Source organism: Wyeomyia smithii, chromosome 2, assembly GCF_029784165.1.
Source record: "Wyeomyia smithii strain HCP4-BCI-WySm-NY-G18 chromosome 2, ASM2978416v1, whole genome shotgun sequence".
In the NCBI taxonomy this organism is placed as follows: domain Eukaryota; kingdom Metazoa; phylum Arthropoda; class Insecta; order Diptera; family Culicidae; genus Wyeomyia; species Wyeomyia smithii.
In genome coordinates this window covers 92,202,080-92,224,129 of record NC_073695.1, presented here as the reverse complement: position 1 = coordinate 92,224,129, position 22,050 = coordinate 92,202,080, and the positions used below count along the sequence as shown (strand labels likewise).

The window sequence follows — 22,050 nt, the reverse complement described above, 5'->3', positions numbered from 1 at the left end:
TGTTACTCCCTGTTTTTACAAAATCAAGTAGGAACACCGTTTTGTGAACCTCTTATTGTAAATATCTCTAAAAAGTAATTGTTTTCGTTTGTTTTACCACAAAAGATCAAAGTGGTCTAAATCTTACAAAATACGAGCAATAAATATAGCGAAGTGACTATTTACATATTTATAAGTTAGTGAATAGCGAATTTTCCACTAATGTGGGCTTAGCGTTTGACGTTTAGCAATTATCGAGCTAAATTTTCCGGTTAGCGGCTTAGTGTTTAGCATAGCTAAATTTCGGTTAGCGTTGCCCACCACCTCGATGATCCCTGTTGTATTTTTCGTAAGTGATGCCATTCACTCGGAAAATACTTGAATGTTTTAATGCTTTCATCAGCATTAAGCACAATTCCTCCTGCAGGCGATTGATTTACCATCTGAGGGTTACCGGAGAATCTGCATATTTAATATCTTTAAAATCAAACGTGTCATCCATCAAAGATTATGATTCATTCATTGACCCATATGAATTGTACTCTCCGCACAAGCAATATGCCTGAACAGGTATGTTCCAAACTTAATCCAGAACGGATTCAAAAGTAAAAATAAGCTTACACTACACTATTTACTTCCGACATTGAGCAGCGGTATGCTGTTCTTATGTTTCACGCAAAACCGTATTAACTCCTTGCGCACTTTTAGATTTTTTAGTAATTGATATAAGTGATTATCCAAGTCGGATCTCTTACTTCACCCGTATTTGTACGCTTTGTACTTTATTTTGAATGTTCACTTGAAAATATTCTAGATTATAACAGGTAACATCATGAAAAAACATAAATCAAAACAACGAAACATGTTGTTCAGCAACACTGCCAGCAAGCCTGATGATAAATTTCAACGCACTCGGGGTTTTCAATTTCAACCAATCATCGAGTGGTTCCCAAAGTGGATTCAAATCTTGTCTCTCCTTAGGTTCCAACCATGAATGAATTTGAATTTGGCATCACTTGGTGTGTTGCTAGAACAATGATGGATCTTTCATTGAAGTACTTAAGTGATTTTTATACCGGTTTACAGTGATTACGTTTCAAGGAATTACGGTTTGAGAACCGGTTTTAATCACTTGATTCAAAAACAAAGTTTGTGTTTTTTGCGAAATTCGAATCATATTCTTGTAGCAAAGAGGTTTTTTGCGTAAGACTACAATAACAAATATTTTTTGAGGTTTTGAATAAAGTTGTATTTCAACATAATTTTAGGTACACCGTCCTGGCAGTGACCGCGCGCTTTCTTATTTTCGATAGTGGGTTTCATTTAGTTGCACAGCATAGCACATTACTCACACAAGGAAGTATAAACTCTGCATCCCAAGCCTATCTTGTTTATGGCCATACCTACTATCGTAAACGAATGCAAGGGTCGTTTCCCTTAGAACTGCTCTCCGGGCCGGGCAGAAGATCGAACAATTTAATGCACGTGTGTATAGTATGAGTGAGCTTTAGGCTGATTCATTATCTAAACACCTAAACATGATGAACAAATAATTCTACTTCACCAAACGTATAGATCGTTTTCTACGTGTTGTTTTTATAAGGGACCATCCATTAATGATGTCACGCAATTAGGGAGAGAGGGGTCTTCGATTATGTGACATTTTGTGACATATGAGGGAGGGTGGGTTAGCTTGAGTGAGACATCACATTTCAACTCAAAAAAAAAAAAATAAAGAATACACATGCCTATACTACAGAGTTCAACTCCGAATTATTTATGATACTTGCATCATTCTTTCATAGTTCTATGATCCCTTTTTTTGTTCAAGATTTCAAGATTTTGCTGATCCAATCGCGAGCGAAACATTGAATCATCCTACTGCGTATACTTATCCTCACACCGTTGCTGGACCGGAGCGAGAGGAATAGTATGAGTGATTCCTATAGCTGCTAATTCAATGCTAGAGACGTAATAAATGGAAGAGAAAATGATGTGGATGGTACGCGCAGAAAACCATTGCACAGAGCATGGGATTGAATGTCACGGTCTTGCAGGTAGCAGAATTTTTCCCCCGTTTGTTTCTTATTTCATTTTGGGTTCTATACTTCTTGTGTTACATGTGTATACGATGTACGCACAGTGTGCTTTCATTCTAGAGAGAGAGCATCTATATACTAACACTTATTCAGCACAGGAATGGTTTGGTTAATAGTACGGGATTTGAGAGGACGCCCCGGCAGAATCGAGAAGTACCTCTATTCTGGCCGTGTGTAAACAGAATAAACAGAATGGAATGAAATGTCAAAAAGATACTTGGAGTTCTGCTGTGTTAGAGGAATATAGCATATCATACTACTAAAACACATTCTTGTAAAGTGGTAGCAAATTCAGATTGCCAAGAGAAACAGGCCGAAATTCAATTCATAGGAAAATACGGCATGTTTTATAAGGAACATTTGGCGTAATAACTTGACGAGTGTCTACTAAAGGCGATTGTATGTGACAACGCTTGAGATCAAGCTTTGATTCTGTAAAATTTCGTAGCAACTCCAAACAAGAAAATGTTTGTGGCGATTAAGTCCTCCTGTGTCAATCCAAAAAACCTGTTTTGCTTTGTGTGCGGTAAGTATACGCCGTCGCATCATAAGCGCTCGATTATGACCATCCCCATCATGGAGGCGTACGAGGCATTCTTCAGCATTCGTACGCAGAAGGAAGACTATGTGCATGGTCCAGCTTCGGTATGTAATGATTGCAACCAGGCTCTGTTGCGGTTGAAAATTGGTCAATATCCTCGTCCGCCACTTCCCTTCTCTACACCTATGATATGGAAAGCACCAAGTAACCATACCAACGATTGCTACTTTTGCATGACCAAGACGATTGGTGAAGGGAAGAAAAAAATTGCACAATATCCAGACAGCATCCCGTCCGCGATGAAGCCCATACCGTGTGAATTGGAAGTGGCGGTCCCAGTAGGTTCTCAACCAAATTCTGCGCTTGCTACCACCATTGCAGCTATGCCTCCCGCACCGGTGACTATCAAAAAAGCACTAAGTGCTTTAGAATCCGTGGTAAAACTGCCTGTGTCGCCAAACTGGTCAGTGAGTGTTAAAAAAGTTAAACTTGATAACGTACATCAGAAACAAGAGATTCCAACAACGCCACTGGTTGCTCAAAAACAACTTGTTTCTGACGTTCCTATCCCTGCTATGTCCATCCCAGATGCACCCATAAGACAACAACATCAACAGTTGAAAGTTAGGCCGGATATTCAACTTAAACAAATCCACACATTGCCGGAAAGTATACGAATATCGCAACAGATAGTGCCAAAGCCTCCAGTTAACGCTTCCAAAGGACAGCATAAACGCCGGCCGCAATTACAACAAATGCACTTACAGCGAATACCTACTAGTATGGCGAATATTCCACAAAAAGACGATCGAACCTTGACTAAGCCAGTTATACCAGGTAATTTCCAAAATCTATTATACTGATTATACTGTAACATTTAAATGTAACAGGAGTATTGCATTTCATAAGGGAGGTAAACCGTGTCTATAATTATAATGAGAAATGAAAAACAAGATTTTTTCTAAAAAGAATTGTGGAGCAGAATTAAATTTTGTTTAGAGTGCTGTCTCAAGCGAATTCTACACATTTTGTTTCAACTACTATTAAATTATTTGACCTTCTTCGATCGTAAGATAATATCTGGACTTTAGATTACCTAACGGAGAGCTTTTGCAAAAAAAAATATCAACAAATGAGCCTGTCCTTGAAAATCAAAATGTAAGGTGATCAGCTTGCGTGGCACACTTATTTTTATTATTAAAAAAAAAAAAAAAAAAAAAAAAAAAAAACAATTGGCTCACACAGTTAGGTAGGTACAGCAACTGTTCGCTAACTGGGCGACGAGCACTTCCCAGTTATTGAAATCAGCTCGCTAACTAGGATATCATCTCAACGCCGAGGGGGAGTTCGATGGATAACGCTGCTTCGCGACAACTTCATAAAAGGCTTTCGTTCTCAAGTTGATCACCAAATAGAGAAGCCACAACTACAAACTTATCTCTCAAATAAAGCTTTTAAACTTTAGTTTTATATAGCGAGTACATTTATCAGCTATATTATTGTTTTTGTATTTTAAATATGCTCGATTAGAAAAACTTTAATTTTTCAGTTTTCGTTTCCAATCTACATGCCCCCCGTTTTTTAGATATTTGACGTTTGTTGTCTTTTTAACTGGGAATCCTCCCAGTTAGCGAGCGCCCACTTAAAGCGTGCCCAGTTAGCGAACAGTTGCTGTATTTGTATTTGTTATCGACAATAGTATGATACTGGCGCAGTTCGAGAACTTGAGAGAGAATTTGAATTTTAGCGAGATAATGCAAATGTGTGTCCTTTAGAGCAATAAGTTAAAACAATAGATTTCTATTCGATATCTTTTCCTCGGCCATAGCAACAAAAGCAGTATATGGTGAAAATTGAATTTGGATTTCCAGCAGTGAATTAATTTGACGAAAGTTTCGAATTTTAAAGCTGAAAATATATTCACTAATAGGCAGTTATCGAAAAATGATTGAAAGAAAGAATAAATTTCGTCGTGTGTTAGAGGAATGTAATTTGACAAATATTTTGCCAACTTATACCTACACGAACAAATTATTAAACTTAGAAACTATATTACCGCTATGATGAACCATTTTTAAATTGCAGCATATACGGTGTTTTCAAACGAACCAATCACGATCGAAATCGACGATGACGAGCCCGAAGAACGGAGCAAACCAGTCGCGCCTACCGCCAAACCAGCCGTGAAGACAAATGGAGTCCCATTTCAGCAGCAGTACCAGAACGGAACTCCATGCTCCCGAAGCACGGCTGTTCGAATGTCATCGGTATCAACCAATGTGGTATCTAGCACTAGCACAATTTCCCAGAAGCCTCACCTGATGACCGCTTCCGATCTTGTTTCGTTAATTCGCGAGCTTGAGCTTCCCCGGGATAAAGCCAGCCTACTAATAGATCGTTTCCGAGAGCGAAATCTGTTGGACAACCAGTGCTTATCGCAAATAGGTAGCGGTTCCAACAAAACTCCAGAATTTAGACGACGTGCCCCAAAGAGTGCACTATCACAAACAGCAACAGCACCTGCGCTGGTCCATTCCACAAGCTCCAACAAACGGAAGTGGCAAGGAATGTGTTGAAAAGTTTGATCAAATCTTTCCACAGACTATAAAGGCTGAATAGAGCGCAACGCAACACGATTCCTATATATAAGGTTATTCTAGACGTTTCTGCAATGTGGAGAAGCAACGACTACTTACACTAGAGAGAGTGATAATCTAATAGTATTATATACTCGATATGTTTTCGTTTTTTGCCGCGATTATTTGTATGTTGTGCCATTGATGTCTACGAAGGCTCAATAAGTTTTCTCGAAATAAATCATTCTGGCGAAAAACATAGTCTTGTGCGAAAGAAAAAAAGCCTCCCGAAACTTAATCATCGCCTCCCAAAATGGTTGAAAGTGATATGTTCGACTACTACCGGGAACATCTTATTTTAAAATTTATGAACTGATTTATTTTATCCATTGCTTCTGTATTCTACCTCTTCTATCACTGTTTTATACTTAGTTTCAATTATTTTTTTGTATCATTGTATCACTTATGCACGACGTAACAGTGTCCATTGTTGTGGACATGGTAAACTATTTGTCTTATTTTTTAAAAGAAGTATCAATCGATTACGCTAGGTATTCTGAAATGCACCATCACAGTGGAATGAACGAAGAATTCGATCCTATGTGTTTCGATGTGAATCGAGATTGTAATACTAATGGGATACAATTTTGCAACTAAATATTTTTCCTATCGGTTAGATTGTTTTTTTTTTTACGCGATGTTGCTTAAAAATTAATAGATAACTAAATTCTAAATGTGTTATCATTGCCTCAATAACAAATAAGTAAGGGTTATTAACAGCTTTATTCGACCCAGTCTAGCTTCTTTACTTGACCCAATGTCAATTTGTTATCACCAAACAATCATATCTTTTCCATAACAGCATTAACCTTCAGAATGTCTGCTTGGATCGATATGGAACTCAGGTTTCACTACATTACTAATCACACGGGCGAGGGTTCATCATCGCCATAGAATATCACGATTAATTCTGTTTAGTAGATAAATGAAACACACTGTAGATGTGTGATCCATTGATTTTTACTAAGCTGCAATAGTCATCATTTATTGCAGCCAGTTCAAATAAGTCTTCGCTAGCTTAGGTTATGTTCACTTAAACTTGATTGAAATATTACACAGAAAAATCAAAATGTTTATGTAGGATACTGTTGCGGTGAAAATGCTCGATTTATGCTTTTTTATTGGATTGTTAAGATCAGTCATAGATTTGTATTAGTATTGTTTCAGTTATTGTTGTCACAGAAACACGATGGTTTGTTAATGTAGTTTCAGGTCTATAGTTTTTAAGTTCTCTATGAATGGATTACAGAAATGAAATATTCTATAGAATGTTTACGTTACGAAATAACACTGTATTATCACTGACTAGTAACTAGTTATCGCAGAAAAAATAAAAACCGTAACGTATTTATATATAACAATCAAATTCAAATTCTCCTCTTGCTATCTAATCGCAATGAATAAAATAAAATAATAAAAAACACAGTGCAAATACAACAAAAAAATGCTCAGAAGGGTTTGAATTCCTAATTTTCATATTTTTTTAATGCCAAAGAATGGAACTGGTACTATGGAACTGATATGACTTTATTCCATACGCGTTCATTTTTCTTTGTAAATCTTCGAGAAATTGATCAAAAAAATCTAAAGTCTTCAGTTTCGTTTCAAATTAGTAATTTGCGGATATAAATCAATTTTAATTAAATAGTGCAAAAATAGGAGTATATTTTTTTCTATAGATTTTGGAAAAATCTAATCTACTGTCTTGTTAGTATTAACTTATGAGCGTATTCGTGATTGATAGATTAACTCAGAAACTGTTCATATTTTTACAAAAGGTGCGAGCGTCTATTTGAAATAACTATTATTATTGTAATGCTAGAGTTTTCACATTTAAAAAAATCTGTTATTACCTAGAGTCCACTTTTGTGAAAACTAACAAACTGAGGTTGAATGTTTGTTTCATACGAACCTGTTGAACAGCACCTAGATTATCGCAATAAACTGGTAGAATGACTGAAAATTGTTGTTTCATAGTCGTTATCATCATCGTCATCATCTACAGTGCCGTCATCATTTATTGGAACGATGACGTGATTATTGTGTCGCGCTGTCCGCTGTGACTCCAACTGACGAATCCCACTGTGTCCATTCTGCTGTTGTTGGCTGTTAGCCAGTTCACCGCTGAGTAACGATTCTGCGTCCTCGTCGTAACAGCGAACAGAATACGACACTCCATCGCCCAAGCTGTGAATGAATGAGAGAGCGATTAGAAATTATTAACTCTGACGATAGATTTTACGAAACAAATGCTTCCTTTCGACTATAGGCCTATCATTCTCCTTTTATTCAACAACGGCTGTATTTTCAAATCAATGCATGCATGAGATATAGTTCACGGTGGAAGCGGAAAAGAAACATCAAGACAAGTTGATGATTTGTAGTAACTCTCACTAATCACTAGATTTTTTGAGTCATTACGCCACTGTGAAAATTAGTTATTTACTAGTTAAAATCCCTGTAAGAATAGGGCCCAGGTTTTTGAGAAGTCTTTTGGAAAAAAATATTATAAACAATAACCAAAACCAGTTTTAGCTTAATCGGATATTATGTTCTGAAACCGTTTCACAGTCAACTTGTCAAAAAACGAAACTATCAAAGTGGAACTTAGCAAATCCTGATAGCTGATAATAGCAACACATGGGAGGCAGATTGAATTCTTTTTGGGATATTAGTAATGTAATTGATTTTATAGAAAACGTGGTTGGAATTTCTTCAATAAAAAAAATCTCATAAATATTCTCATAAGACAGGTTGTATAACAAACCTACGATTGGATAGTTTTAGACTCATGCTTGCTAACAATTAGATTCCGTGGCTGTTGTCGATTCGCACATTCGAAAAATCGGTTGTCAGTTCTCACGTAAAGCTATAAAAATTTGTGCACACTCAGAAGCCAATATATCTTATGTTGTGATTGTACTATAATGTAGCTGATTGCCGGTAACAACTACTTCCATTTCATATGTTTGAAATCCTTAAGTAGAACTTAGAAAACTAAATCTAATGCAAAGCTTCTCTAGCATTTCAGCAGTACTAGGTAAGAACTGTTGAGTAACGCAAAAAGTCATGCTGAGCGATTGTTTACACGATATCATCTGATCGGCTGCGATGGTCCATTACGTTATTCGAGCCGTTTTGTAGATGGTACGAATTATAGTGATAGCTCGGATCATTGTTGTGGTGTCGCTGTTCGTTGACCGTCTCCAAACGGGCAGGGGTGACGTCATCTAGATCATCCTTCGTCATCAGTGTGATACGGGTACTGGAGTTGCTAAATTCTGAAGAAGGTGCTGAATTCATAGCGCCAATGGAAGACGGAAGATGAGTCGCCTGCACCGGGAACACCATGCCATCCCCGAGGCTATAAGTAAAATGATAGAAGAGGTAGAGAACGGGGTTTCAGGGCATGCTTGTTGCTACATTGGTAGTTATGAAGGATCAAAAAGAATTAAACGATATAAGTGAAGTAAGTATGGGATCAAATTGGAATTTAAATAAGTGGCAACAGGAGTGAGCAAGAATGTGTAACATTATTTATTTTAATAAAAAAAGTAGGCTTTTTAGTAAAACAAATTAAATGGAGCAAGGGGCGTAGGGTTAGTGCTCAAAAGGGTGGCCCTAACTTGCATCAGGGATGGCTGTGTAAAAGTGCGGTTATTTAGCTGTTGTTAGTAGTGCCATATCCAATGGAAAACATCCAATTTCTTTCTAAATTCTAAATCGGTATGTAATTCATTGTTTGACTTGTGTTTTTTTATTATTTATAAAATTAATTGGTTTTTAAAAGTTTTCTTGTTGGGAACACCTATTTTGTATCGTAATATCACAGACAAACAGACATGCCTCTTCAAACAAAAATCATGAAAAATCTTCGTCCTTATTCCGAAACGTTACACTCATGCGCCAACATGTGAGCTTATTGCCTACTAACTTATTTTCGTAAGACGGTTTTTGTCTTTGCTAATGGGTGTGTACGCTTGCTCAAATCAACACAAGCGGCATTACTGATGGTTTTTGTATTTGATAATGAATGTGTACGCTTGCTTATAGCGACCCTAGCAGCATTATTGCCCACTAAGCAAAATTTCAAAATTATCGTTATTTTTCTGGTCGATGAAATCGTCATCGAGTGGCACGTCTGTTTGTCTGTGGTAATCTATATAACTGCATTTTTCCTTTTCACGACGTTAAAATCAAGATGAATAATCAAGAGACATCAGTCATAATTTTGACCGTTGCCAAACGACTTTCCAACTTGTGAAAGAATCGATGAAAACGTCGATTATAAAAAACTCAAATATTATCTCTACCTATTTGTACCAATGGAAAATTTATTCAATGCTTCTTAAACATTATAAATGCTTCATTCTCATCCGAATTAAAAAAAAACTTTTTTTTATCAGTTTAAAAATAATCAGATTATTAGGATACATGAATTGTCTTATTGTTGCTTTGAAAATATCGAATAATGCGATGTTTATATTCCCTTATTAGGCTTTGCTATTTATTTACAAACAAATCTCCATACAATTAATACTTTCTGCAATACTGCCCATTAACGCATAAGAGTCACACAAAAAAGTACATCACAACAAAACGCAGGTAAAGCAATGCATTTTTGCTTCCTATTAATTCAATCAAAATACAAAACATGCATTCATACGAAATAAATATATATGGCAGAATTTTTTTATAGGCAATGAATTAATTGTTGTTTCGATTACTATATATATTTTTTCTAGAGCAAACGTAATTTGAAGAAGTTTCTGAGGTAGATCTCAAAAGTGATATGAAACCACATGGGACTCCAATGCATTTATGGAGAAAATACCAATTTGGTCAAGTTCTGGCGTAGCAGAGAACAAGCTGCTTGAAATTGTGATGCTTGGTTTAGTATGTTTTAATAACAGTGACTTACTAATTTCGATACATTGAAAGCTATGTTAAATAAAAGTATTTCAAATATCCGCAAATAGAGGTGTTATCTTTAATTGCAAATGTTAGCTCTCTTTATGGTATATAGCTTCCATCCAGTAGACCAGCGGTTCTCAACCTTTTTTTGTCCGCGTACCCCTTGGCGATATTTTTCATATCGATAAATAAAAGTATTTCAAATATCCGCAAATATAAGTGTTATCTTTAATTGCAAATGTTAGCTCTCTTTATGGTATATAGCTTCCATCCAGTAGACCAGCGGTTCTCAACCTTTTTTTGTCCGCGTACCCCTTGGCGATATTTTTCATATCGATTGTACTCTCTGGCTTGGAACTGTCTTGCAGAATGGGAGAGAGTAGTGGTAGATCATGTTGTGGTAGTCTAGTTCAGGTTTCAAATTGTACTATGCCTTGTTTGATTGCTACAGTCATGTTTTAAAAGCAAGATTGAATAGCAAATAAAGTACTGTAAAAAAAATGCTTTGTCCGCCATTACTGATTTTTCTCTCGCGTACCCCCTGAAGGCTCTCGAGTACCCCCAGGGGTACGCGTACCCCAGGTTGAGAACCGCTGCAGTAGACTGTCATATTGACAAAAACGACATGAATGCCGGTGTTTAAAGCAAATACAATATTTCTATATTACAAACTGGTTAGCATCTCACCAAACACCTTAGTATTTTATTTATTAGAAATAGAGACAAATTCGTGTGTATAAGTATTATCACCTACCTTGTGTAGACAGGAACAAACCACAGCCGCCGGTCATCTCCAAACACTTCTTGAAAGTTGTTCAGTTTCCCCAAGCTAAAGCCGTTTTTATCCGGTCCACCATACCGGAAGATTGGGGTACGGAATGATTCTACAAAAGCAAAACAAAAGCAATTATAAAGCGATCAGAAAAATGAAAATTTGTTCATACCTAAAGTAGTTCTATTTAATAGCACCAGGTAGCAATGGTAACCAAATAAGCTCACGAGACTGATGGCAAACATCAATGAAACGAAAAACAGGAACAATATGTGGAACCGTCCGTCAATCTTGCCCTAGAAAGTAAAACTTAATGTTTGTAAGAATGCTCACACATGCCCAAACCTCACTTCTCGTCCACTCACACTCCAAATCAACTCCATGTACATGGCCGTGGTAAATGCAATGTACAGGCAGTATACTAGTGCGTAACCCAGGAACAGTATGAAGAATTTGTAGTTGGTAAAGTTAATACAGTTGTTAACCCAGGGGCAGTGATGGTCTAGCTTCAGTACACACACTCCGCACACGCTACAGTGGTGGGCTCGGTCCGGTTTGATCAGGCGGCATTTTTCACAAAAACGCACTGAGGCATTCAGAGTACGTGTCACGATCGGCAGCTCTCGAGCGAAGGCTTCCAGAATATGCTTTTGCTCTTCTTCGCTGGAAGCACGAAGCAACCGGTCCAATTCGGAGCGAGGAACACGAAACTGAAACAGGCCCATAAGGTTTTAATAAATGTTATAAAATAAGATGCGGCTCTTAATGATAACAACTTGGTAATTAGTTCAAATGATTCCAATTATGCGCTCTTAGCTTTAGAATTTGAGCAAATTTGAATACTGTAAAGTTCAATTGAGTTTGATTTTGTTTATAATTTTTCTATTCATCCCTCAGTTTTGTGATAACAATGGATAGATTTTCAATATCCCTACCCATGGATGGAGGACTTGACGGTGATCTGTCAAGCGTATTTCCTAACGCAATTTTTGATTAGGAATAAAGGTAGCAGACGTGAGGAGGAACGACCAAGAACACGAGGAAGACTGCCGACATAAGTACCAACGGTTGGATGGCTTGGAAAGGTATAGCCAACACTACTGTGGTATTTGAGGTAAAATCGGTAATATGAACCGGTGATAACAGGTACGTTCTCCATTCAAATCATATATTTACCGTTGGAACCTCCAGTCCAGAGTAAATTTGTTCATCTGTGACTTTGGTCTTGTCAGGTTGAATTGCTCCTGGAGGTTTTGACCTTACATTCATTATATAACTTGGGCCTAGTGCAACAGTAACCAATAAAACAATCCGAAATCAAACTTGGAATCTATCAGATAGCCGTAAGGCTGCAGTGTCGAAGTAAGCAACATGGCTACGCTCTTCTGTAATGGTGTTAGATTCCGTTAAAAGTCCCAGCCTTAGATTCCAGCGTATTAACGCTACAGCTGGGCATATAAAAAAACAAAAAAAAAAAAACAATGGATAGATTTTCAATATCAAAAATTAATGCAAATAATGAGTAAGAAAAATATTTGCTAGTCAATTCCACTGAATTATAATCCCTATGTTTTGAATCGCTACTCTGTTGGAGATCATTGCGGTTATAATTATAACGAAAACGATAACGTTCGTAAATGCTAAACTTAGATAGTAACGCTGATATTTTGTGATCTGATAGTAAATTTATTATTTGAAAGGTGTCAGATTCAATAGAACGTTATTTAAATTAGGTAAAAATATTTTCAAACGGTCAAGAGACTGTGACATCTTAGCTCTCTGAAAAAAAAAACCCTTTTTACCTGACTCAGGCTTTACCATCGGCACACGGTCGTTATCTTATCAGAACTTAATGTTGAACATATACATCTTTCTGTAATCTTTTATATGTGAAATGTAAGCTTCGAATCCGCGGTTGATGAATCATACCAAACCAGTGAAAAGAAAAATAGTAATACTTACTCTGGGTGGGACGCGGCCAATGTCCGTGAAAACGGTCTGATAGTAGGACCACAGGAACATTATTAATATCAGATGATAAAACAGCAGGAACAATATACGTTGCAGTAGGCTGGTTACAGTGACTATAACAAAAAAAGAAAAACAATTTTATTACACATGGAGAAAGGCGTTTGATATTATGCATCGAAAGAGCATGTTGATGATCGGAAGCAATAAAAAAAGTGGTGAAGAAAACAACCACAAAATGTTTCACGGTCTGTTTACCCTTGTGTCACGTTTCATCAGACCATGTATGCATAGCGCATAATCTGCCTATGCAAGTTAGTGACAGTGCTTTCATTTTTAATAAGGAATTTTTCGAATGCAATATAAATCTTGAAAAACACAGTTTTAGGTTTAATGTTTTGTTACTTACAAAATGAGAGTTCCACTACAAAAGCATAATACGACCAGACGATAACCAATGCAATGAATAACACTGGAAGCCACTTCATTGTCCGAACACAGCACACACATCGTTCCGGTCGATCTGGACCGCTACTGGCGCTCCCATTGCGGCGATAGTGGTCATAGTTTCCCGTGATTGACATGATCTCTTCCCACTTTGATTTTTTTGTTATTTTCCTTGATTCACAGTGACAAATGTAAATATACAGCTCGTTCTATTTTTCCTAATAAGGCTTCTTCCATCCACTTCACGTCAGTATTTCAAGGGCGTTTTACGAAAACTTAGCTCCATGTGAAAACACTGATAGAATTTCAGCATCGCTTGACGAGCAATAGACGATTTTTACATTAATTTAATGATCACTGCTGCTACTATCGTGAGTTCATAAATCTATATAAACACAGTGATTGTTTTCTTCGTCATAATTACAACTAACTAGAGACACTACACACAATCGCATAAAGCATACGACTAAACGTAAACTAATCACTTAAATTCACTTCTCACTTCCACTTTTACGGACTACGGGTATTGAACTGATTGTACATTCGATTCACTGTTTTCTAGACGTTTTTTCGCTGTTTAGAAACGTCACTTTTTACCCCACATACAGCGAATTTTTCGATTTTCTAATTCGCATGACCAAATCTTGACGTCTATATTTTCGATTCTTTTGTTGTTGGGGTTGTTGATTATGTTGGACAAAAGTGCTTGCAGGGTTGCATGCTCAAACTCGATCAACAAGGGGCTGGATTTGCCTTGCTTCATCTTGAGACAATATAAATAATATTTAGTTTAGCGTGGTTAAGCTAAATATAACAGTTTTTTATATCATTTGGAAGAGCTGCATTTTCTAAACAAAACGTGATTTTCAAAAATTCTCTACCGTTGTCCTTCAATTTTTAAATCCCGAATTAAAACTACTTGTCCATGTACACACCCGAAAAAAATAACATTAAAACAACATTAAAAGTTGCTGTAATTGTACATAGTTATGCTATAATTTAACTTTGTTTTTCATTGTAAATACATCAATTTTAGATTAAACATCATTGTCCAGAACAACCATGAAAAAGGGGGGTCTTATGTATCTTAACAGCATTTTTTCAAGCATTTTTCCCATACATTTAGAAGTCACTGACAATGTTTTTCATAGTAAAATTATTGTTGGTGGTAGATTCAACAACAAAAAAAAACGTTGTTAAAACATGGTAATGACAACAATCGTTTGCCAGCTTAAGTATTGTTTACCGTTCCAAGCGAAGTGAAAAATTTGACAAGTGAAAAAGCGTAAATTTTCGCTAGCGAAAACTGACGTGAAAACCCGTTTGTGGAAACCGCAGGTATTTCACCACCCGTCAGTTCACAGTTTAAGTGAAGCGAAATTCACAAGTTTACACTCTGCGCGAGATGAAAATTGGTTGCAACTGACAGAATATAAAAGCACTTCAAATCATGTTTTCGCTTGCTGCTGCTTTTTTCAGTAGCGTTTGCATGCGTGAAAAAAGTAAGCCCAAGTGAAAAAGATGAGAACCACAACCTTCGATTTTGCTGGATCGAATTTGTTTACAGTTCCGAGCGAAGTGAAATTTTTGCAGGTTGCATTTTTCACGGGCATGAAAAAATAAACATTTTGTATGAGATTTTCACTTCGCTTGGAACTCTAAATAGGGCTTTACAATAAAAATACCGTGTTTTTTAAGGTTACAATAAAAAAAAACATTGTCCGTTTATTGTTCTCACCGCAATACATCGTAATTTTTTTTTGGGCACTGTCATTCAAGCGATTTAGGGCGATTTGTATTCTTCATTTAAAAATTGAAGGACAATAATATAAAATTTTAGAAAAATACTATTTGCTCAGAAAATTACACTCTTTTGGCTGATATATATAAATCAGAAATCCGTGAATAGCCAAACACCCCAATTACTTTTTCATGTATTTAGGAATACCAGATTCAGTAAAAAATACATTTTAATGTTATGTGTGAACCTCTATCCAGCTTTCTACGCACCATAATGGCGGGCGCTGTAATGCAAAGTTCGTAATAAATTACCTATCCTTTTGACAGCTTTGCTTACGTCAGTTGGAAGTCTTCATATATTTTATCAAAAGAAAAATATATCTGGCAACATTTGTGTTGCCAATTTTTCAGAAATCCCTAATCTGACGTAAGTAGAAAGGTTTGCATATTACGAACACGCATTATAGCGACCACCATTATGGTGCGTGAAAAGCTGGATAGAATCCTGCAATAAAGGTGCACACATAACGTCTATTTCTTATGGCAGTAAGAATTATTAGTTCCATTCATAACTTTGAAGGTGACACAAACACGAGTATAATGTTTGCATATATAATTTGTATTGTTGCTCTAAATTATGTTGAAATTCGAAGCAAACTGAATGGCTCAATTTTTTTTTTTTTTTTTTGATATTTTCCCCACATAAAGAACATGTGCACCAGCACATTCATGTCATTAAGCATATAATAATTAAGCATTAAGCACTCATGAATAATATTTTGGTGAATGTGTCATTTAAATAAAACCTCAATGTCTCACAAATCTTTTACAATGAATCGATTAAACGAAATTGATTGGAAAACGTAATAATACATTATATATCACACTTAATTTTTTTTGTGACTGAGTGCTCGGTTAAAAAAATTTAACAGCTGTCACATTTTTTCGCAAATCTCGCTTCACCAAACTGAAATTTCGGCACAAAAGATTTCAGTTGGGTTGAACCGAGATTTATGAAACAATGTGACAGCTGTCAATTTTTTTTAGCCGAGCACTCAGTGGGACCGTTCTCGTCAAAAATTTTAACTGTAGTGTTTAGAGTATAATAACATATTTTATGTATCAAGACCAGTTAAGACAATCTACTATATAAAAATTGAATTCCGTAACGCTTGATCTTATTGATATTATTCCCTTAGTCTCTGTGGTGTACAGTAATCATCATCATTTTGAATCGTTCTAAATCAAAAATAATAAGCGGTGACATGTAGGTTTTTTAACATGCAAATGTTCGCTGATGTTCAGGAAAGACATTAGTTATAAAAAAATAGTTATCTAATTACTAAAACTTGAGATATTATTCACAAACTACGTAAAACATGCAAAATTATGACTCTGTGCTAAATTTGCCTCTAAATCAGAATTCAAAGCGATGACATATGATTCTTTCTTCACTAAAATGTTTGTTAATGTTCAGGGAAGACATTCGAGGAAAAATAATTAGTATCTGATTACTAAAACTTGAGATATTATTCACAAAACTACGTAAAACATGCAAAATTATGACTTTTCATATTTAATACGTCTCCAAATCAAAATTCAAAGCGATGACATGTGATTTTTTTTTCATTAAAATGTTCGTTGATGTTTAAGAAAGATATTTGAGAAAAAATAATAGGTATCTAATTACTAAAACTTGAGATATTATTCACGAAACTACGTAAAACACGCAAAATTATGACTTTCTGTGCTAAATTTGCCTCTAAATCAAAATTCAAAGCGTTGACATATGATTTTTTACACTAAAATGTTTGTTAATGTTCAGGAAAACATGTGAGGAAAAATAATTAGTATCAGATTACTAAAACTTGAGATATTATTCACAAAACTACGTAAAACAAGCAAAAATATGCTGAGTTTGCCTCTAAATCAAAATTTCAAGCGATGACATGTGATTTATTTTACATTAAAATGTTTGTCAACGTTTAGGAAAGACATTTGAAGGAAAGTAACAAGTATCTGTTTACTAAAACTTGAGATGTTATTTACAAAACTACGTAAAACTTTAAATTATGACTTTTTATGCTGAATTTGCCTCTAAAACAAAATTTAAAGCCATGACATGTGATTCCTTTTTCATTATAACGTTTGTTAATGTTCAGGAAAGACATTTGAGGAAAAATAAATAGTATATGATTACTAAAACTTGAGATATTATTCACAAAACTACGTGAAACATGCAACTTTATGACTTTTTATGCTGAATTTGCCTCTAAATCAAAATTTAAAGCGATGACATGTGATTTTTTTTTTACATTAAAATGTTTGTTAACGTTCAGGAAAGACATTTGAAGAAAAGTAACAAGTATCTGTTTACTAAAACTTGAGATATTATTCACAAAACTACGTAAAACAAGCAAAATAATGACTTTTTATGCTGAATTCGCCTCTAAATCTAATTTCAAAGCGATGACATGTGATTCTTTTTTCATTAAAATATTTGTCAACGTTCAGGAGAGATATGTAAGGAAAAATAATTAGTATCTGATTACTAAAACTTGAGATATTATTCACGAAACTACCGAAAACACACAAAATTATGGCTTTCTGTGCTAAATTTGCCTCTAAATCAAAATTCAAAGCGTTGACATATGATTTTTTTTACTAAAATGTTTGTTAACGTTCAGGAAAGACATTTGAGGAAAAAGAAAATGTATATGATTACTAAAACTCGAGATATTATTCACAAAACTGCGTGAAACATGCAAAATTATGACTTTTTATGCTGGATTTGCCTCTAAATCAAAATTTAAAGCGATGACATCCCGCATAATCAAAAACCATAAACGGATGATAATCCATATGGTTTAACGATACCCAATACAGTCGGGACTATATCCCGAACTAGTTGTTAGGCACGTTTTATGGTTATTGATTATGCGGGATGTGATTCTTTTTTCATAAAAATATTTGTTTATGTTAAAATATAAAATGTATGTTTGAAGATGATTTTCTGTATACAGCACAACAATATTGCAGCCTTCTAATAGAGCTCTCGATCAACCAGATTAGTTGAGAAAATTCGTTATCGATATTGTTTTAGCACTTTTTGCATGTTGTAGGATAAGAACAACGATACACCGTGCCCCAGAGCTGAGTCGAGAAAAATTGCAGTTCGAAAAGATTCTCGACCTGATCGGGGATCGAATCCGATATCACAACCGTGTGGGAGCCAATCGACATCGCTAACCACAGAGCCACGAGGACCACATACAGCATACAGAATACAGAAAATCACCGAAATTTTTTTTTTTAATTTATACGTTTTTATACGATTACATGCGAAACTCTGACTTTTTATGCGAAATTCGCCTCTTAATCAAAATTCAATGATTTGTTTTTTTTTTTGCAATAAAATGTTCGTTGTTCTTTCACCTACAATTTTTTTTGCAGAATAACCCATGTCTCGAGCATGAACATTTTACATTTCTGATGTTTTTGTAGTTTTGTGAATAGTTACATTTTACGGCATTCGATTTACTTTTGTACTTTTGAATTTAAATTTGATTTTTATTAGAGAGCTTTTAACCAGAAGGTCATTCAGCTCTTAATCTTACTGTTTTACTTTTTTTGTGTTAATCCAAACTAGAACTCACATTTAGCTGCAGGAAAGGTTACGATTCATTTGTTTGAATATCGATTAAGAGGCAGCTTAAGCATTAAAAATCTTTTATTTTCTTATTTTCTACAAAGTTTTGTGGATTAAAAAATGGCGACTTCCGGTTTCAGGAAAATAACCTAAAGTGATATATGGCTAACAATTTCAATACTTCCGAAAGTGGACCTCCATACGTCATTTTATAGCGATGACAAAAATTTTTTTTTCATTAAAATGTTTGTTAACGTTCAGAAAAGACATTTGAAGAAAAATAACAAGTATCTGATTACTAAATTTGATATATTATTCACAAAACTACATGAAACATGCAAATTTATGACTTCTAAAGTGATATTTGGCCAACAATTTCAATACTTTCGGAAATGGAACTCCATACGTCATTTTGAAATCCAAAATGGTGACTTCCAGTTTCTGTAAATCAGCCCAAAATCACAAAAAACAATCCAATATGGGTATTTCCGTTCTGCGCGTTCTCAGAATATTGAAGTAGGGTATCGAACGTCTTCGTCAGTGGTTTTCTTCGGTAGTTTTAATGGCGCAATCTTATGCAAAAAAGGTCCGAAAAAAACCACTGACGAAGACGTTCGACACCTTACTTAAATTTTCAAATAATATATAGGTAATAAATGTAAAACTTGTAATTGGTGCCGTTCTCGGCAATTGGGTTGTTTAGTTATGCACGGATTACTGATTTTTTCATATAAGCTAGAAGAGTGTAATTTTCTGAGCAAAACGTGATTTTAAAATTTTTTTATCATAGTCCTTCGATTTTCAAATGAAGAATAAAAATCGTTGTAAATCGCTACAATGACAGTTGGTACATGGATGAACTGTCATTGTAGCGAATTCGAGCAGTTAGAATTCGTGATTTAGCTGCAGGAAAGGTTACGATTCATTTGTTTGAATATCGATTAAGAGGCAGCTTAAGCATTAAAAATCTTTTATTCTCTTATTTTCTACAAAGTTTTGTGGATTGAAAAATGGAGACTTCCGGTTCCAGGAAAATAACCTAAAGTGATATATGGCCAACAATTTCAATACTTCCGAAAGTGGACCTCCATACGTCATTTTATAGCGATGACACAATTTTTTTTTTCATTAAAATGTTTGTTAACGTTCAGAAAAGACATTTGAAGAAAAATAACAAGTATATTTGATATATTATTCACAAAACTACATGAAACATGCAAATTTATGACTTCTAAAGTGATATTTGGCCAACAATTTCAATACTTTCGAAAGTGGAACTCCATGCGTCATTTTGAAATCCAAAATGGTGACTTCCAGTTTCTGTAAATCAGCCCAAAATCACAAAAAACAATCCAATATGGGTATTTCCGTTCTGCGCGTTCTCAGAATATTGAAGTAGGGTATCGAACGTCTTCGTCAGTGGTTTTCTTCGGTAGTTTGAATGGCGCAATCTTATGCAAAAAAGGTCCGAAGAAAACCACTGACGAAGACGTTCGACACCCTACTTAAAGTGATGATGGAAGTATAAGATGTAAATTATATTTTTGAAGTGAGTTGAGCTAATGCAGCAATGAAATATAAAAAAAAAATCTATCTTTGAAACCTTTGATCCCGAGCATCGCCGGGAATGTTCAACTAGTTTTTCATAAATACGATTGCAATCCCAGATCCGCTAAGCACTTCTTTAAGTTCATACACTCAATATCCGTTATGTTGAATTAAAATTTCTACATTAGAGTATCTATATATAACTAGAGTGGCGCCGTGTCATCCAAAGTAACGCTTGTAACACTGATTATCCTTTCTCTTTTCCCCGCACGAGTTTAATAGGTTGTTTGCTCAATTGGAATGACACTGACAGATGATTTTAATTCCAATTTTGACAGTGTCGCCACTCTATATATATATATATATATATATATATATATATATATATATATATATATATATATATATATATATATATATATATATATATATATATATATATATATATATTTACAGGCACTTTATTCTACATGATAATATCGATTTTCTTATTGCTGTTTCAAGTAAAATATATGTCTTAAAATTGAGGTAAATATAAAACATGGGACTTTCGTGTTGCATCGCAATCTTGGCAATATTCAAAAACTACTACACATACGGTTTAAATTTCCAGCTTTATTGCATGCATCGATAATGGATTTCATTTGTGTATTCTAATTAAGCTGAAACCTATTATGCACTTACGTTTCAGCCAAATCAATATAATCAATAATATGTCTTGAGAGTACATACACACTTACATTAAATCACCGAATTCGTTTTTTTACCGACTTTACAACAGCTGAGCGCTCATTTAAACGTTCGGTAATATTCGCGACTACGAAGGTGCTGATATTTGTTTGGTTTTTGCATGAGAAGAAAAGGAAGAATATTTTCTTCCTTCTTTTTCTGCTTTTGTCATCACAGACATTTTGACAATCGCATATGAGAGTTCAGTTAGGTGCGAACAGCCTTTAAAATCTCTTTCAACTTCGTAGTCGCGAATAAACTACTACCGACCGATTAGTAACCAAATTGTTGTCGCTTTCTGTCATTATTGCCGACCTAATTTGTAAAAACGGCGGATGCAATCAGTTGCCAGAACCACCGATTAAATCTGTAAGTTGTGTAAGACAGTACCGAAAGATCTGTGATGTTTGTTATTGTTTACTTTTAATTATTAAGGAAAACCAGAAATATGATGTAACGTTGTTTTTGATGAAAAACATTTTGATTCGAACTGTGCATGAACTTCATGCCAGTTGTGCTCATAGTTTCAAAGCCGAAGACAGCACCAATCAAATACTATAAAGTTGAATCACTTGATTGATGCTTTACTTACTCTAATAAAGCGAACAATTCCATTAAGCGGATTATTTCCTCCAATGTCTCCTTGATGCCTTTTGGATCACCGTGATGAATTTTTTTCTTTAATACTGGCAAGTGCACTATGTAATCTACAACGATATGCAATGTTATTATTCATTGAATTGAAACGGTTGTGTTCATTAATATGGCGGTGTAAACTATTTATGTAGGCTGCAACAGGTGCTCGGTAGAAGCAAATTATGTGATGTTTTGATACAAACATGTACATATATTTAGTATTATATACTTACGAAGCATTTGTATTATGTGATCATCTTTTTGCTGAAGTTATTGAAAAACGTCCTCCATTTTTTTCGTAGGATTTTCAATATTCAAACGGAATCGAGAATGTGACTAAACAACCAGAACGAAAACAACGAATAGAAAAAAATTGACAGCTCTATGGACCA

The 22,050-nt window shown here is 35.1% G+C and overlaps 2 protein-coding genes across 5 annotated transcripts; one reads left to right on the top strand and one right to left on the bottom strand.

The window, feature by feature from the left end:
• Positions 1–2,137: 2,137 nt before the first annotated feature.
• LOC129725039 (uncharacterized) lies at positions 2,138–6,365 on the top strand. Its single transcript, XM_055680421.1, has 2 exons — positions 2,138–3,456; positions 4,705–6,365. Exons 1-2 carry the CDS (start codon positions 2,544–2,546, stop codon positions 5,193–5,195), a joined length of 1,404 nt encoding a protein of 467 aa, XP_055536396.1. The 5' UTR covers positions 2,138–2,543; the 3' UTR covers positions 5,196–6,365.
• Positions 5,874–14,005, bottom strand: LOC129725041 (palmitoyltransferase ZDHHC15). 4 transcript variants are annotated; one of them, XM_055680426.1, is made up of 6 exons: positions 13,319–14,004; positions 12,904–13,025; positions 11,292–11,651; positions 11,114–11,237; positions 10,924–11,053; positions 5,874–7,442 (listed from the first exon to the last, which is right to left on the bottom strand). In XM_055680426.1, exons 1-6 carry the CDS (start codon positions 13,491–13,493, stop codon positions 7,187–7,189), a joined length of 1,167 nt encoding a protein of 388 aa, XP_055536401.1. In that variant the 5' UTR covers positions 13,494–14,004; the 3' UTR covers positions 5,874–7,186. The 4 variants fall into 4 exon arrangements, with proteins under 4 accessions (XP_055536401.1, XP_055536402.1, XP_055536399.1 ...); XM_055680427.1 differs by having other exon boundaries at positions 11,307–11,651; XM_055680424.1 differs by lacking the exon at positions 5,874–7,442 and adding an exon at positions 7,993–8,619 and having other exon boundaries at positions 13,319–14,005.
• Positions 14,006–22,050: the final 8,045 nt, after the last annotated feature.

Coding starts and splice junctions, on each gene's coding strand:
- LOC129725039 (XM_055680421.1), top strand. CDS start 2,544: ATGTTTGTGGCGATTAAGTCCTCCTGTGTCAATCCAAAAAACCTGTTT. Junction 3,457..4,704: donor GACTAAGCCAGTTATACCAG/GTAATTTCCAAA, acceptor TTTAAATTGCAG/CATATACGGTGTTTTCAAAC.
- LOC129725041 (XM_055680424.1), bottom strand. CDS start 13,493: ATGTCAATCACGGGAAACTATGACCACTATCGCCGCAATGGGAGCGCC. Junction 13,026..13,318: donor TGTAGTGGAACTCTCATTTT/GTAAGTAACAAA, acceptor TTTTTGTTATAG/TCACTGTAACCAGCCTACTG. Junction 11,054..11,113: donor ATTAAATAGAACTACTTTAG/GTATGAACAAAT, acceptor TTGCTTTTGTAG/AATCATTCCGTACCCCAATC.